The following is an 18308-nucleotide window of genomic DNA, read 5'->3' on the forward strand; positions in this document are numbered from 1 at the left end:
AAAAAAAAAAAAAAAAAAAAGACTGCCAACAAGTTGTTTTTTTTTTTTTTTCTCCTTTTGAGCCTCAAGATAAATGCTTATGATCTTAGAAAGAAACAAATAAAACACTGTAATGGGAAAATCAGTTCAGAGGTAGGAAGGAAGATGGGTTTGCCAAAACAAAATGGAAGTGTCGATGAAGCATGGCCTAGAAGTCCAACAGCAGGGGTAGAGTTTTAAAGGGACTGCTATTTAGATCACAGCTATACCTCAGAGTACCCCCATGCCAGGAAACTACGCAACTGCTTCTGCATATGGTAACTCACTTAATCTTGGTAACTACCCTGTGGGGCAGGTGTCATCCCGTAATCCTACTTTCTCTTTTTCAAGGTGGAATAATTAGTATCCACACAAAGGGAGACTGGGAAGGTTAACAGGGGGCTCCTGGCGGAACAATGCCTAGGGCAGGCACTTGGGAGCTCCATGGATGAGGTTATGACAACTCTAATATCCTGGAAAAGCTTACTATAATAATAAACGCAAGAGGCCGACTTCTGAAAGCCAAAGAGCTGAGAAAGACAACTATGTGAGAATGGCGTGTGCACCTGTAGCTGCAGACTGCATGGGGACTGGATGCCCTTTCTCCATCCGTTGGTCCATCCTTTATTTTCTCCATACCAGACCAAGATGCAGATCAATGTTAAGACCCCCTTTCCTAAACCAAAAGCAACCTTTTTATTTTCACTCACTAATCCATAGAGGCCTTTCAAATGGCACAAATAACGGCAGCTGCATTTTGTTCTCTAAATCAATTTTCTCCCCAGCCATCAACTAGATGTTCCCACACAGAGAAAGAACAGCCCTTCCCTTCTAATTCAAAAATCCATACTGCCATTGCCCTTGCAAACTGCTAAACAAGCAGTATCGGCAAGTCACTTGTGTTCTGTAATATATTTACTGCAAATCCCAATGGCTTGCCTCCTAATGCAGTTTTCTATTGTGTCTGTGCGTGTCAATACACTGGCCGGCCACCGTACTTGTAAGGGGCTCCAACCCGCTATTTGCTCAAGACATCAAGAGGGCACCGAGAGGGAACAAAGGCTGTGCTCCTGAGGAGCACCCTGAAGGCCACAGCCTTGGAGGGCCTGGCTCCACACACTGAGGTCCTCAATCGGGTTTTGTTTCTGGTCCTTTACACCCCATTACCACCCAAGGCCCCTGAGGCCAACTGAAAATCTCCGTCAGGACAATTCCATACACACAAAGTTCAAAATCAGAGTCCTTCTGCAGAATTAGATCTACTTTCCTACCTATCAATGCTAACAATATTTCCCCCAGCAAATATACTGGTTACATCTTAAAGGTAAAGTATAAGTCAAGTTTCATTAACGGGTCAGAAGGAATGAAGGGAAGAGGGGACTTGGTAAGGGGAGTCCAGCTTTTCTGTGTTAAATAAAATCTCAAGTGACAGTTGAGAAAGAAAGCACCTACAAACCATGTAACGGTGGATCACCTAATACAACCACACCAAAAGTACAAAGAGCAAGTCTAGGAGGAAAACCTTATAAAAACAGGTGAAGACAGAATTCCTAAAATGTACATGGACGCCAGGTGTGGTGACTCACACCTGTAATCCCAGCCCTTTGTGAGGCTGCAGTGGGAGGATCCCTTGAGCCCAGGAACTTGAGACCATCCTGGGCAACACAGTGAGACCTCATCTCTACTGAAAAATATAAATCAATCAATCAAAAAATAAATTTTTAAAAAAGTACATGGAAATCCCTGCTTCGTGTTATCAGTCTAAACCGAGGTCGGTAGCTAAAGAAAGGCCTGATCCTCTAGAGCAAGCCCTTCCAAGTTCACCATATTATTAATTTATTTATTGCTGTTTGGGGAAGGAGGAGCCTATGGAAGCTATATGACAGGTAGATATTACAAAATTTTAATTTATAGACCCAGGTATAATACAGGTGGGTATGATATGGGTATGCTGTGTATTTCTTTTATTCTGTAATTTGAAGTTTTTCATAATAAAATGGGAGAATGGAAGACACTATGTAAAGACTTTAAGTAAATAATCAATGGTTATACTCATTATTACTAAGAAATGTGGTGACAAGTCAAGTTTAATACCTTGAGGGAAGTTTGTAATGCAATTCATCTACACTCTATTGGCAGCTGCAGTTCCAGCGACAGTAATGCCTGCACATGCTCAATTCACACCAAACCTAGACCCCGGCAACATGCTAGTTTTGTTTATCTCTCTTTTTTAGTCCAAACCCAAACATATTACTATAATAAAACTCCTCCCTAAGAAGTCTCAGTGGTTACTGACTGCAGATCACTCTTCCAAAAGAAAAACTGAGCAAAATTGGTTAAATTAGGTTATTAGAACTGAACAGATTTCATTTTTAATCTTAGCATAAGCAGTCACACTGGTTTTCTTTTTTTTTTTTTTTTTTTTTTTTTTGAGATGGAGTCTCGCACTGTCGCCAGGCTGGAGTACAGCTGGCGCAATCTCAGCTCACCACAACCTCCGACTCCCTGGTTCAAGTGATTTTCCTGCCTCAGCCTCCCAAGCAGCTGGGATGACAGGTGCCCTCCACCACGCCCAGCTAATTTTCATATTTTTAGTAGAGATGGGGCTTCACCATGTTGGCCAGGATGGTCTCGATCTCCTGACCTTGTGATCCGCCCGCCTCGGCCTCCCAAAGTGCTGGGATTACAGGCGTGAGCCACCACGCCGGGCCGACCCACACTAGTTTTCTTGATTTGAGTTTTTAATCTGAATTCCATGGACTTGCTGAAGGATCCTGAGATGCACACAAACAGCCAAAATTGTTAGGCAAAGCTATCCTGGGTATTTGTGTGTAAAAATGTGTTCAAACTTTTCTTGCGAAGTAGCTTTCACCTGATTTTCAGATGTTCAAGGTCCAAAATGGGTACAAGTACCAGTACACATAAGGGGTACCCAAAACACAATATAATCAATACCTACTCCATATAACTCATTGGGAAGGGTAGATGGAAGTCACTCAGCTTCAAGCAGACTGCAACCTAGTCGGAGTAAGCAAAGAAGCACACGAGAAACCATTGTTACAGGACACTGAGCAAAACAAGTGCTGTGACCGCCTGCCACTGGGCAGTCCCTGGCCACCTTGAAGTCAACAGGTGGTGGTGTTTGAACTGGGACTTGAAGGAGACTGAGGAAGGCCATGTGAAGGTTGATACAAAGGCCTGGACTTTTTATAAAGAAAACAGGAAAACTCAAAACATACTTTCGGCAAGAAAAAACCTGTTTGGCAGGATAAAAGGAAATGCAGGAAGAGAAAGAGGCAGTGGCCAAGATGGGAAGGGAAAGTACTCAGGGGCAGACACAGCAGGCTGTGAGGCACAAAGAGGTCATCAGAGGGGGAAGTCAAAATGTAAAAGAACACACATGCAGGATAGGATGGATGTAATCCCAAGACCCTGAAGACAATTCGCATCTACTATCTTTAAGATGCCCAATGGAATGTGGGCAAGCCAATGGAATGTGCGCTGAGAATAGGAACACTTCATTTTACCACTGTTTAAAATGTCCATTTATTTTAAATGTATACAATACTGTAATACAACAATGTATGTACATAACTTACAAATAAGGCCGGGCGCGGTGGCTCACGCCTATAATCCCAGCACTTTGGGAGGCCGAGGCGTGCAGACCATGAGGTCAGGAGATCCAGACCATCTTGGCTAACATGGTGAAACCCCGTCTCTACTAAAAATACAAAAAAATTAGCCAGCCTGGTGGCAGGCGCCTGTAGTCCCAGCTACTCGGGAGGTTGAGGCAGCAGAATGGTGTGAACCCAGGAGGCGGAGCTTGCAGTGAGCCGAGATGGCACCACTGTACTCCAGCCTGGGCGACAGAGCGAGACTCCGTCTCAAAAAAAAAAAAAGTAAGCAACTCAGGTAAATGCACTCAAGCTTTTTACCAAGAGGTTGTACATATACCTAGACTAGTATAGTAGACTAGTAACCTACTTAGATCAGTCATGGTGCTAATACCAAACCCAGTCTCATGGTACATGTATTTCAGCAGTTTGACAAACTGCAAGATTTGAACGTGCAAGTTCAAACACACCTACATTCTCAAAGACTGATTCCACTTCATCTAATGGAAAACGAATATCCATTAGTACACTGGGGATAGATTTCAGGGATGATGAGCAAGCTATATATACAACTCTATCCCTTCCAGTGTACAGTGGTATACATCTAGCACACTGAGTAGTTTTTTCTCTATTTGGAAGATGAAAAAGTTAATTCAGAGGATAGAATTTTCAGAATTTGTTTTTTCCTCCCAGCTTTTTCCTTGTACCAAAAGTGACTTTTATCCTACCCTTTTTCTGCTAACGTATTTTGTGGTCAAAGAATGACTAAGTAGCAAATACTACTACAACAAAAACTAAAAAAAAAAATAGTTGTTTTTTATACCTACAATGAGAGCAGCTTACAGGGGAGGGGATAAATAATTGTGTTCACCATTATGATTTTTATATTGCTTCAAAGAAGGTAAATAGAATAAAATTTATTGTGTATTCTGAGACAGGGTCTTGCTTATGTCATCCAGTCTAGAGTACAGAGGTGTGATCACAGCCCACTATAACCTCCCCACTCCTGGGATCAAAAGATCCTCCTGCCTCACTCAGCATTAGTACCAGCTAGTACTACAGGTCTGTACCACCAGGCCCAATTAATTTTTTTTTTTTAATCTTTTTCTGTAGAGATGGGGTCTCACGATGTTGGCCAGGCTGGTCTCTAACTCCTGGGCTCAAGTGATCCTCTTGAGCTGAGATTATAGGCATGAGCTATCGTGCCTGGCCTACAACTTAGTAATTACTAAAAACTTAGGGGCTGGGAGCAGTGGCTGACGCCTGTTAATTCCAGCATTTGGGAGGCTGAGGCAGGTGGCTCACTTGAGACCACAAGTTCAAGACCAGCGTGGTCAACATGGTAAAACTCCGTCTATACTAAAAAAATACAAAAATTAGCTGGATGTGGGGGCACGCGCCTGTAACCCTGGCTACTTGGAAGCCTGAGGCAGGGAAATCGCTTGAACCCACACACCTGCAATCCCGGCTACTCAGGGAGGTGGAGGTTGCAGTGAGCCGAGATCGAGTCACTGCACTCCAGCCTGGATGACAGAGCTAGACTCCATCTCAAAGGAAAAAAAAAAAAAATTAGGGGCTGGGACCGGTGTCTAACACCTGTAATTCCAACACTTTAGGAGGCTGAGGAAGGTGGATCACTTGAGGCCAGGAATTTGAGACCAGCCTGGACAACGTGGTGAAACCCCATCTCTACCAAAAAAAAAAAAAAAAAATTAACCAGGTATGGTGGTGCACGCCTGTAATCCCAGCTACTCCAGAGGCTGAGGCAGGAGAATCACTTGAACCCAGGAGGTAGAGGCTGCAGTGAACCAAGATGGTGCCACTGTACTCCAGTCTGGGCGACAGAGTAACACTCTGTCTCCATTTAAAAAAAAAAAAAGGGAAAATAATTAAATGTTAAATAATAAAACATGTAATTTTGCTAAATCACAGGTTATTCAATAAAATCATGTATCAACACTTCCTGGATTTTCATTTAAAAATATTATGGTGGACTGGTAGTCTACAAACAGTACTTTGAAAAAATTTTTCTCCCCATGTTTTTCTTTTTTTTTTTCCCTTGGGATTCCCTGCTCAGGAGGAAATTACAGCAGCAATTCTGAAATCATTCCTTTGGCAAACAATTTTAGAATCACATTTGTGTTAAATCAAGTGAATGGAATACATGAAAATCTTAATTTATGTTAAAATTCAGTGCAAATTTTATTTCACTTTTTCAGATCAAACCACACCTCGGGGGGGGGGGGGAGATCAGAAAACCTCTCTCCCCTGCCATACCTGTGCACACTAGCTCCACTTAAAAACCACACGTATCACAGAACAATCCTCTGGTGAGGAGTTTTGAAGGTACAAATGCCTAATTTTGTCAAATAAGCCCACCAACAAAACAGCTGTCTAAAATTTACTTAAAAACCACTATACTAAATACCCTGCAGTAAAGGTACTAGTTGTGAGAATTTCCATTTTTAAAAATCAGAGGCAACAATAAGCAACGGGGAGTAGGAAACTGAATCAGTCAAAGCTTTGAGGAAAGCCAGTAAGTTTCTCAGTTTCCTCCCATTTAATCCGCTTCTGGAGACCACAAAAGGTTTAATAATAAAATAGCAAAGACTCAGATCCATGGAAACTTAAAATGGTTCCATGAGCTAGTAACTGAATATATTTTTAGTTTAACTACCACTCAAGATGATTTATTTAAATATTTACTAAAGAAACAGATTTTCTTTCTGTTTCTTAATAAACACTATTTGGGAGAACATCTTAAGCCCTCTGGCGAAGGACGCTCCTCAATTTGCACGCACGAGGTGCTGGGTTCTGCGGCTGTATGCTGGGATGGCTCCCACCATGTGAGGGAACAGACAGACTTTTGTCTAGTCTAACCCTCATTACACAGAGAGGGGAACTGAAGCCAGGGAACATGTTCACGACTTGCCCAGTCCCTAATGGAAATCCCCAATTAAATGACTTCAATGAACTACAACAGAACCAAGTCAGAGCCTACAGTTCATGGCCACTCCCCACAAGACAGGTAATCAAAGGCAGAAAGACGGGGAGGGGAGGCAAGGGAGGTGCTGTGGCCCTGCAATGGCCTGACTCTACCTCCTTTCCTCATCCTACTCCCAACCCCCACTGCTGGATCCTGCTCTTACACAAAATTTCGATATTTTGTTCCTTGAAGATTTGGGGGGCATTCAGTTTGAATTTTCAAAATATTGGTCGTGATAACTATGTTTTCTGATGGTGCCCTCTTAAAATCCATGCCCAGGGCCTCCCTTGCCTTACTCCAGTGCCAAGTCCAGGACAAAAAACAGCCACTGCTGAAGGGTGGGGAAGGTGACTGAGAGGTGAGAGATCAGTCCTGTTGGCTGATAAGAAACAAAGGCTAATCTTGCACCTCGGAATCTAGGCTCTAAATGCACAGAGAGCTTTATCTCTTTTCACTTATGCTTGCAAAGAACAGGCCTGGCTAATGAAGTTAGGGACCACTCCAATCTTGATGACAGCTACCCTCTTTGTATAACAAGGTTATTAACACCTGCTGGAGCTTAACTCTAAGTGTCTGTACTCTAGTCATTTCCCTGTGTGAGATGTTGACTTAGGGGGAAAAGAAATCTCAAAGTGAGAAACTATTAGACAAAAACACACATGGTTAAAGAAAAAACAAAAAACACTAAGGTAAAATTTGCAAAGAGTAAAAGAATCACATCTAAGGAAATACCCCACAGTTGAGTCCCTAACAGTCCCATCTAAATACTTTTTTAAAAACCCACTAAAGAACAACGCATTATTCCAAGAGAAATTTTAAAGCACACATCAAAACTGCAAAAGCAGTTTCACTCCAAAATTTACATGGCCTGAGACATTGCTTACTGAAATATCACATGGAGCTCTTTCCCCTTCCCAAACCAGGATTGCAGACTATATCATCCTTTCTTTAAGAGCTAATCCTTTCATTTATTTCTAAATGCTTCACCATCAGATGGGCACAGTGGTTCACGCCTGTAATCTCAGCACTTTGCGAAGCCAAGGCGGGCGGATCACTTGAGGTCAGGAGTTCGAAACCAGCCTAGCCAACATAGTGAAACCCGGTCTCTACTAAAAATACAAAAATTAGCCAGGTGTGATGGTGGACTCCTATAATCCCAACTACTCGTGAGGCTGAGGCAGGAGAAACGCTTGAACCCGGGAGGCGGAGGTTGCAGTGAGCCAAGATTGGACCACCACACTCCAGCCTGGGCGACAGAATAAGACTCTGTCTCAAAACAAAACAAAACAAAACAAAACAAACTTCTTCACCATCCTGGAGAGCCCAATGCTCTCACTCTGCCCACTCTTCAGAACCCAGGCCCAGAGTGACCGATCAAACTCCCTCCCCATCACTGAGTCTCCACCAGAATTCCTGACTTGTTTCTTCTTCAACGTACTTTAACCTGAGGACAGTACTGCTCAGTAGGATACAACTTTTTACCTACCCATGGCCTGTAACCCTCCTCTCCCCGAAAAGACCAGTCAGCAGCACTGCTGATCTTCCTAACTTTTAGAACATACATCCAGCCCTGACATGTCTTATATATCATGAAGTTCATCAGCATAAAGACTGAGAACTGAAGAGGCAGGCACTAGGGAGACATGGTCCACCTCATCTTGCATGGCAGCATGAGGGGACAGGAAGAAGCACAGACAGGCCGGGTGTGGTGGCTCACGCCTGTAATCCTAGCACTTTGGGAGGTCAAGGAGGGTGGATCACTTGAGGTCAGGAGTTCAAAACCAGCCTGGCCAACATGGTGAAACCCTCACTCTACTAAAAATAAAAAAATAAAAAAAGTTAGCCGGGCGTGGTGGCGGGCACCTGTAATCCCAGCTACTTGGGAGGCTGAGGCACAAGAATCGCTTGAACCCAGGAAGCAAAAGTTGCAGTAAGCAGAGATCGCACCACTGCACTCCAGCCTGGGGGACAGAGCAAGACTCCGTCTCAAAAAAAAAAAAAAGGAAGAAGAAGCACAGACAACCCTGGAGGAGGCAACCCAACTCAAGTTTCAATAGATGCTTGGCCTTGAGCAAGTCCCAGACTTTGAACACATGCCCACAGCTGTAGATAGAGCAAAACACCTACCCAATCTATGCTGGAGGATGCCTATGGAGGTCACAGAAGACAAATCACATTGAAAACTGTTCATTACTGTGCAAATTAAAGCCACCAATGACAATTTATAGCATGGCTTCATCAGCATGCTGAAGAGATACACGAGTGGGCTAAAATAAGGCTTATGTGTGCATTTACAGTACATCTTGTTCCCAAAAATATCAAATGAGGTAATATCAAGCCATATGACAGATAAAAACATTTAAAGATCACGCCACCACACACACTAGGCATAGCTAAGCAAACCACCAGGCTCACATCAACTAGTTGTTTTTTATGCACCCTAACACTCTGATGGTATCAGAACTGCCTCAATTTTTCATGAGACACTGTCTACCTCTACTGTATAGAGGTATCTAGAGTTTACCATCCACACAGATAAAGACGGGCAGGCAGGGATCTATAAAAGGCTCTAAGAAAAAAATATTCTTAGTGCTACCATAAAAGATTTAAGTATCTATTACCATTCCTGTTTCATTACCTTTTCGGTAACCCGCCACAAATGGGAGCAGAGAAAGTTAAGGGGAAGGCTTATCAGGAAGTGTTGACACAACGTAAACATGGGCTGTGTGGGCACCACACCAGGGAAGGAAACCACAATTATACCATTCTTGATTTGGATGCACTTTCACTTTAAAACTTCCAGACGGGAAAGTCAGCAGTGAGATTTGACACTGAAATCTCTAGAACTCACTCCTTCGACAAACCCGTTGAAAGGTGGGAAGGGAGAGCGATCGTCACACTGGAGACAAATCTTAACAGCATTAAAGCTCTCTGTACAGAAAGTTTCCCCTTCACTGCTTTTTTTTTTCCCCCAGTAACAAAGATGTTGTCAGAAATGACAATTTTTTGTGTCCCCTGATGATGCCTTGCTAGCATTTGGTTATAAGCCATAAAGCAGGAATAATTTCAGCCTGTCAGGAGTCTCGCTAATGCCCAGTTTCCCCCTAGAGAGAATTCCTGTCAAATCTAATGAGAGCTCCAAAGGCCCTCTCTACAATATAATGAGCACTTAGGCCATGCTGGTGATCAGGCGGCAAAAAGCATCAATTTGAGCCTGGCTACACCCTGGGGGCCAGACGTCACCAGTTTTAATAAGAATTATGATTACTAGCTGCACCAAATGCCTCCTCAGAACTTATTATTAATGTGTGACATTCAGAAGGATGTTTTTCAAATGTAAGGCCACTTTAAACTGAATTATAGCACTACTTTGCACACCACTCTAGTTAAGGGTCTGTCAGCATTTCCAATATCAACTAAATTTCAGGGGGCTCAATACCCTACTATGAGGAACATGGTGTCTCTCAGCTTTTCACGTTTTTCAAATTGCTAAGCCAATTAAACACAGCATATTATTAATGCATACAGGCTCACGGACAGACAGCATATACCCACAAATGCCTCACGCTGTATAGAAACTCATTAGAAAACTATTCTCACACCATGGTGCTTCTGACCCACTTCACCCCTTCTCCCTACATGATAAAGAAGAGGCCATGCCGCCACATAACCTACAGGAACCCAGAAGAATTACACACCTATTTTAGCTCCTCCAATAAACCCAGCACCAGCATATAGCATCACACCGAGGGGGTGTTTCCTTGTAAAAGAGTCAATGAGGTTATTAAATCCTTTGAGTTCATGGATTTAAGAAAAAGCTCAGTCTCCTCTTGCTCTTCCATAATGTGTTATCCAAAAAAAAAAATGCCCTTCAGAGTAATTAAAAAAAAAAAATTAAACAGCCTAGGCCAAGTTCATTTGCACAATTCACTTAAATGAGGACAGACGTTAGCCATAGATCTTCTAGCCCATTTACTATCAACAAGTTACAAGTGCCTGAATAAGGCACTAGCCATTGAGAAACACACAAAAACAAAGGCACAAACCCAACATAAAGTAGGCTATCAACTTCGCAAATCATAGTAACATCTGCATTTTTAAAGGCCCAATTACAATACTAATAAAAGGCCCTGAACATCACAATCTCTTTCCAAACACATATCTGAAAACAGATCTAATGTACACGATGATAACTTAACATTATGAAATCTATGATGAATTAAAAATCAAAGAGTGTAGAGTTACAAAAGCAGAATTCAACTCTGAAACACACTTGCTTAATGAAAGTCTTTGAATATAAGGAAGATCTGAAGGCTGAACTAATCAATTTCTCCACTGTGCCCCAGCCGGTCAGCCATGCTCTTTAATTTAATGAAACAAGGGTTTGAGATGAAATAGCACATATACATCAAGTAAGAATTGTATTGTTGCACTTTGAAATGTGTCCAACTGTGCAACTTCATCTGATGATAATTTTTTAAGAGGCAATCGATTTCTAAAAGACTTATTGTACCAGCGTCTTGATGAAAAAGTGAATGTCAGCATATCTCCAGAATACTTACACCCTGCCATTAATGCTTTCTTTGGCAGACAATGACTACTCAATCGAGGGTCCTTTGGGCTGAGCAATCATTTAGCTTTTCTTCTCTTATGAGGTCCTTAGTGCCTTGTTCCAGCTCAATACTCTTTTTATACACCATTATAGTAGCCATAAGTGTGAATTTTATGGGAACTTGCAAACTCATAGTCATTGCTAGAGCTTTCCAGTCACTAATCTTTTCATGCTTTTAAAACCACTAGGACTGAAGCAACTCCCAACATATGCTCTGGCCATAAAAAGATGCTTTTTTCACATCCAAACCTGCAATAACTGAGAAATTTTTCAAAAATGTGTTTGCTAATAAGCCACTAATCCTGACTGTTGCTTCAAGCAGACCCAAAGCATAAAGAATACTCCACAGATAGTCATATACCTTGTTTACTATGATTAAAGAAACTCCTAAATACCCTTCTTCCCCCCCCACAGGTCCACACGTCCTCGCAAAATAGCACAAAAACATTAACTATTCTAAATTCCAACAACTCTATAAGATACCCAGCCCTTTCAAGAGAATAAATCTATACAGGTGGAAAAGTAAACTCAAGTCTCAATTCCTATCTGCCAATAAACAGGCTAGTTGATATTTCCAAAACACCTCTCTTTCTCCTAGTCATTTAAACACTCGTAATTATCAGGAAGCAACTCTTGCTGCAGAATACTACCATCAATCCACAGGACAGGAAACCAAGGCAGAAAAATAGCATACAAACCCCCACCCCTAGAGCCCACTACTGAGAACAAAGCCAATATTATAAAATCATATGAACTGATTTCTCATTTCAGCTTGAAGTTCAACTAAAGCTTACCTGTTTATGCATTTCAATGTTTAATCCATATGACATTTCGTAATACTGTAAAGAGAAAAAAGAATCAAGCATTTCATTAACTCACGTTTTTTATACTCTGCTAACACGTTTGCTAATATCATACGAAAAGGGAAAAAGTCCACTCTTTGATACCTACCATCACATAGTGCCTCTGCATTTCTGTCTTTTCACTTGCCAGTTTCTCACATTCCAATTTAAGGCTATGAAAACAAAACAGGCAACTTAATGTAAACATTATGTCACTTGTTTTAACATCTGCCTCACATATTTGCACTTCAAGTAAAAACACGGACCAATTTGGAAAAGCCATAAACTATCTAAGTAAACACCCAAAAGCTTTGTCCTTGCATTTAATAGGGAAAAGGAATAATGTGAACAATACAAGGTGTCCATTCAGCTACCATTCTTCTTGGTGCCTATCTGGTTAGAGGACAAGAATGCAAAAAATCTGTCAGAACCTCTAACAGATTCCCTCCTCACGGTCGTCTGCTCCCTACCTTCCTGCATCAGTTTCTCTGGACTCCACCAAAATCCGGCCCTTGCACAATCTTCACTCTTACACATAGTCTGTGCCATCTTTGCCAACTCAAACGGTCTCTAGGTTTGAAAATCCTATCTGTTAAGTTACTCCTACAATTGCTGGTCCCTTTCAAAACCTTTAGTTTTTAAATCCCTGCCAAAATATGTCAAGTAGCTACTGCAATAAAGTGGGTTGAAGTTCTCCCTGCTGGGTAAACACGGTGTGTGCAAGTATGCCTCAAGCTGCAGAGATATTATCTACAAGTAGACAAAAGGTCAACAATCAGAAAGCCCCTGACAAAGTAAGAAAATTCACACCCAAGCCACTTCGCCTCATCTGTGTGCTTTTTCTCAAGCATGACAAAAGCAAAAAATGTCAATACAGTTATTTCTGAGTTAGAATCAGGTAAAACTTCATAGCAGCAAGGGAAAGAAACTAACCTTTCTGGGAAGTTCACTATTGGCAGAGGATCTTACAAAAATGTGTAAGTCCTTTGGAGGCAAGCCTCATTACTCGAAGAAACTAAGGCTGAGATGGATATAAATGTGACTCCACTCTCTCATCCTACCCAAACCAACCCGAAATAACGCCAAAGCAGGTGAGCTTTCTTCTGCACACTATTATACCCACCTCCCTCACCATCGCCAATGATGGGCAATGTTAAAAGCATCTAGCCTTCCTTAATGAACTTTGCCTCAAAAACCCAATTTTCTAGTATGGCAAACAGCGATTTCAACATGGCTTTGCTTCCCTGAACCCACACTCCAGGACTGAGACATCGATTGAACCAATGTTTCAACTCAGTCTGTTGAAAAATAAATACATGAAGTGCAAATATTGACGATTCTCATGCAACTTCTAAAGACACGAAAAAGGACTCCCTGGAACAGCAGCAAACCAGCAAAAGGGAAACAATGGGAGGAGGAGGAGACAAGAGAAGAGGCGGCCCGGGAAGAACCAGGAAAGGGGGTAACTTGAATGACAGGTCTTAACTGAGACTCCACACGCCACCGCCTGGACGCAAGAACTAAGTACAGGCGCCGCTGCCACCTGGCTGGGCGACAAGGGGCACGGGGACGCCCGCGACCACTCGCCTGGCGCGGCCGGACACGCACCTGTGATACTGCGCCTGCAGGAACTGGAATTCCTCTTTAATCCGGTCCAGGGACTCCGGGATAGTGAACTTGAAGGGCTGGCCTGCAGCCTGGTGCGGCGTCTGGGGGCGACCAGCGAGGGGGACCGAGGGACGGGAATGCGGGCGGATGAATAAAGCAGTAAGTCAGAGAAGGAAAGAACGGGTGGGACATAAACAAAAAATAAAGTTAGAAGTGGCTGAAAATGAGGCCCCAAACTCGAGTTTGCCCTTCACTTGGGGGAGAGGGAAAGTGGACCCTCCCCGGGCCCCGGCTTCTAAAGAGGCTCGGAAGCTCTTCCCAGTCTCCAGGGCGGATCGCGTTAAGTGCGCCCGGGTCACCAGGCCAACGGGAAGGGGGCTCCCCGGCGGCCGGGGAAGACCAGGCCAGATTGTCGGTGTCGCCGCCCCTTCCCCCACGGGGGCGATAATGACCCCGAGGACCAGAGAAGAAAAACAACTCCTTTTCGCTACCCATTCCCAGAGTCGCCAGGGCCACCTCCAGACGCACCGGAACCGGGGCCGCATTGACATGTAAATAGGCGAGACGAGAAACAAAGGGGGGGCGCCCTGCCCCCCTTGGGGAAGGTTGGGGGGATATGGCTGCAGGAGAGAAACCCCAGCCTTCCCCAGCGCCCCTATCCGCTCAGTATAGACGTCAAGTAGGAAGGGGCCCAAAGGCAGGGAGAAAATTCAGAGTTTTGGCCCACTCCCCACCCCAGGAGAAGAGGGCCCCGGCCATCCCCAGCCTTACACCGCGGAGGGCGAGAGGGTCCGCCGGGCCGCAGAAGCCACCAGTCTCCCTACCGCCCGGGAGAAGCGCCTCCCCAACGCTCCTGCCCCCCCACCACCCAGCCGCGCCTCACCGGGTGCCGGCTCTGCGGGAACATCGCTCTGGAGGCGGCCGGGGCTCTGTTCCCCGGCAACTCAATTCTCCGGTCAATTTCCAACTTTAATCCCGCCGAGGAAAATTAAGCAGGGAAGCCAGGCAGAAGCGGGGAGCGCGCTGGCCACGCACGCAGGCGCGCTCGGCCGGGCGCACTGGCCACTCGGCGCCCGCAGCTGCTCCTGCTCCCGCTCCCGCTCCCGCTCCCGTCGGTGCGGGCTCCGGCCCTCAGGGCCACATTGGTGGACGCCCCAGGCCCAGCTGCTTCGAGAACCTGCGCGGAGACGCCGGGCGCTCGGGGACTGTGCGCGGGGGCAGCGCTCCAACCCCCCGGCCTCAGCCGCCGGGGCGGGGAGGCGGGGGCGCGGTGACTCCGACCGCACTCCCCTCGGCGATCCGCGTGCGCGGCGCCAGTCCTGGGCAAACAAATCCAGACGGGCTGCTTTTCTTTGCTCTTCTCCTGGTCCGCCTCCTCTTCGGGTTTTCCCCGAGGCGGCGGCTGGCGAGATGCAGGTGGCGCGGCGGCCCCCGCTAACCCCACACAAACAAACCCGACGCTTTCGGGGCGACTCCCGCAAGACTCGGCTGCGCCTTCGGCCAGGTGCTCGCAGGCTCCCGGGACGCAAAGGGGAGCGAGGCTGAGGAAGCGGCGGAGGCTCCTGGCCGGGGAGCTAGGGATGACGAGGCGGGGAAAGTGCGGAGGGCGCGCCGGGAGGCGGCTCGGCACGCCCCGTGCGACCAACACTCGGTGTTCTCCGCGGTTGCACAAACCCTCCGGGACCGACGGGGCTACTCCACCTAGAGCAGTCCAGCAACTGCCCGCTCCTCCTCGAGCCCGGGGAGCATCAGGGCGCCGCGCCTGGCGCGCACTCGCCCTGCACGGCCGGCTCGGCCGCTCTGGACCCTTCTTCCGAGCCCCTTCTTCCTCGGTCTTCTTTCTTTCCTTCTTTTACCTTCTTGTGCTTCTCCGCAAAGGGCGCTCCAGCCCGCTGCAAAGTTCTCTCACCACCCGAAGGACGACATCCACGAGATGGTGGGGAAAACAGCAGCAGTGCGCTCCGCCAATCGGCCACCCTACCCGGCGGCAAACTCTGCGGGCGAATCCGGAGTAGTCACAGCGGTGGGGCTAACGGGGGTTTTGGTCGCCGCGGGACGACGGAGGTCCGGGCTGGTGGCGCGGGTCCCGCCCGGCCGTGCGAGGGTGGGGTGGCGCAGTCGGCTGCCTCCGGGACGCGGGGCACAGAGTACCCGCCGCTGCTGCTGTTGCTGCTGCTCCTGCAGCCGACGCTCCCACCGCCGCCGCCGCCGCCCGCGCCTCTCGCGCCGGTTACATTAACACGCGGTTTCACACTCCGGAGCTAACCAGCGCCGGCCCCGCCCAGCCCCGCTCGGGCGGGGGGCGCGAGCGCAGAGACGGCGGGGGACGTGGGCCCGGGAGGTTGTGGGGGTGGGGGGGCAGGAGGCCCTCATCAGCCAATCGCGTGCGCTGCACCCAACGTGGGGCGCTGACGCGCGCCTCCCCGGAGCCTATGGCAGGGCAGCGCCGGACGGGCCGTTCTCCCGCCCCCGTCCTCTCGCTTCCTTCTCCGCGGTCTCCTCGGTCTCCCCTCCCACCCCGGCCCCTCCTCCGCCAGCCGCGTCCTCCCGGGCTTGGTGAGGAACTGTTCCTGGAGGAGCCGCGGGACGGCAAAACCATCCAATGGGAAGAGGCGATTCGCGGAGATTGGCACTGAAGATGGGAAGGTCGGTGGGAAGGAGAGCGGCGGGGCTGGGCTGTCAATCAAAGTAACGTGGGGCTGGCTAGAGAGCGCGCAGGAGCGCGCTAGCGGGAGGGACTCGTGAGCGTGCAGCCGAGGAACCTGGGGGCTCGAGTTAGCAAAAATCCTGCCACTTGCTCACTTTTTCCTTTAATGAAAATCCTCAGATCTAAGTGAAAGTAACTCAAAGACTAGCTGCGTAGTTTCTTATTGGAGGCGGGGGGGGGGGGTGGGTAATTCCAGCAAATGTGTTTTCAGTGCTGGACCCCTTGTTTGATGCTACTCTGAAAGTGAGGCCACATTCAAAATGTATCTGACGTTTGTTTTTCCTTGAGCTGTATTTTTACGGATGTACGAGAGGGAGTGGACTGTGCACTTAGTTGGAAATGCGTAAATGAGCAACGGCACGGTTGGCGTAGGTACACCAGCCGCAGAGACGACTATGATGTCCTCCCACCCCACCCACCCCCTTTGCACCCAAAGTGGTAGGATTTGGTTTTTATTGCAGGATTCCAAGCCTCTTTGCAAAAAGATCGTCCTGCCCCGTTTGGCGGGAAGGATTCCCAGGGTGCTGCCAGAACAAGGCACGCGTGTCCGCAGATGAGACGCTTTGCCCGGGGCGTGAAATGCCAGGTCTTCGTCTTAAAAGTTCAGACTTCGCTGTTAGGAGAGGAGGGGAGCGGCTGAGGTTTTTAGGAGCCTCTCAGCTACAAGACCACGAGTCTGTTTCCAATTCCTGGGAACAAAGAGAGACAATGTAATAAACCAGCACTGAGACTTGCAAAACCTGTCCCGCACACCCCACCCCCATAGTCTGGGTGGTACTCCTGAGCTGAGCTGTGTGAAGAGCTAAATGGGAAGAGTTAGGTAAATGACGTGGCTAAGGTTCTTATGAAGTGGAACTTGAGTTAAAAGGGATTTTGAGATTGTAATAATCAAGACATGCTGTATAATTAATGCTGAGAGTCTTCGGGTTTTGTGTATGTCTCTAAATACACCCACAGCAGAAAACCGTCAGTATTGCTGCATTTATACTTTTGTTTAGAACAGTCCAATGGAGCTACTTCCGCATGAGCAGTGAGTGAATAATGCTGGTTTAGCCAAACGGTGGTAACTTTTTCTATAAGGGCATATCTTGGACAAGTATTTATCTTATGTTGGAAACTAGTTAAGTTTTTGGTATTAATAACCCCACGTTCCCATTATTTTACTTTCAAGAGCCTTATGGGAAGGAGCTTATTTAAAGAGACATACATTTTATTTAAAGATGTGCTTTTACAGAGATCTTTTTCTTGAAATAGTTTTAGAAGTTGTTTTAGATAATACATTTCACTGTTAGAGTTGTTTTAAATATGTATGATATTGATTTGTCTATAATTGCATCACTCCCAAATATCAATTATAAATGAAAAATAAAAAAGCGATTTTAGCCTGTCTGTACGAAGCCATAGTAAATTCTTAAACAAGTTGGGCATTGTAGCTTTGTGGTGTTCTCATTAAGTACAGTTGGGAAGGCGGCTGTGTTATTCATTTTGCTAACATGGAGAACAAAAAAGAAGAAAGTACTGCCTCACTTTCTTTGGTTAAATTTGGTGATGATGAGAGTTTTGCTCGACATACAGGACTTTTTGGAATCATAGGACCCCAGGGCCTTTAGCAACCTGTTTTCCTCGAAATCATCTAATGTACGAGCCACATATTCCAGTCTGCGGCCAGTTCATCCCATATCAGCTCCAGGACTGGATAGAAAGTGCTTGGATGCCACAAGTATGCTTGTATACATGCTGTGACAACTGGAGCAACTGATACTCCTCCGCAGCTTACCCAGGCTTTACGTGATGCCTATATCTTGAATAACTGGCACACTCTCATTAAGTTTAAACAGAGCCATTAAAATATGCTTTGAGAGGGGGCAAAAGTGTTGCTACTTCTCCTTTCCCCACCCCACTGCCCTCAAAATCAATTCTA

General features: G+C 46.2%; 1 protein-coding gene across 12 annotated transcripts in view; it reads right to left on the reverse strand.

Moving 5' to 3' along the window:
• Positions 1 to 15905, reverse strand: part of TLE1 (TLE family member 1, transcriptional corepressor) — a 108234-nt gene extending 92329 nt beyond the window's left edge. For 6 of the 12 annotated variants that reach the window (XM_017872360.1, XM_017872359.1, XM_017872361.1 and 3 more), the window contains exons 1-4: positions 14564 to 14705; positions 13681 to 13781; positions 12182 to 12245; positions 12025 to 12069 (exon numbers count right to left, since the gene is read on the reverse strand). In XM_017872360.1, coding sequence (XP_017727849.1) covers positions 12025 to 12069; positions 12182 to 12245; positions 13681 to 13781; positions 14564 to 14587 — 234 coding nt within the window. In that variant the 5' untranslated portion in view covers positions 14588 to 14705. Of the gene's footprint in view, positions 1 to 12024; positions 12070 to 12181; positions 12246 to 13680; positions 13782 to 14563 lie in introns of all 12 variants that reach the window. The other 6 variants (XM_017872356.1, XM_017872354.1, XM_017872362.1 and 3 more) reach the window with 3 other exon arrangements.
• Positions 15906 to 18308: the final 2403 nt, after the last annotated feature.

This window comes from Rhinopithecus bieti, unplaced genomic scaffold (assembly GCF_001698545.2).
Source record: "Rhinopithecus bieti isolate Rb0 unplaced genomic scaffold, ASM169854v2 scaffold_5948, whole genome shotgun sequence".
Lineage (NCBI taxonomy): Eukaryota > Metazoa > Chordata > Mammalia > Primates > Cercopithecidae > Rhinopithecus > Rhinopithecus bieti.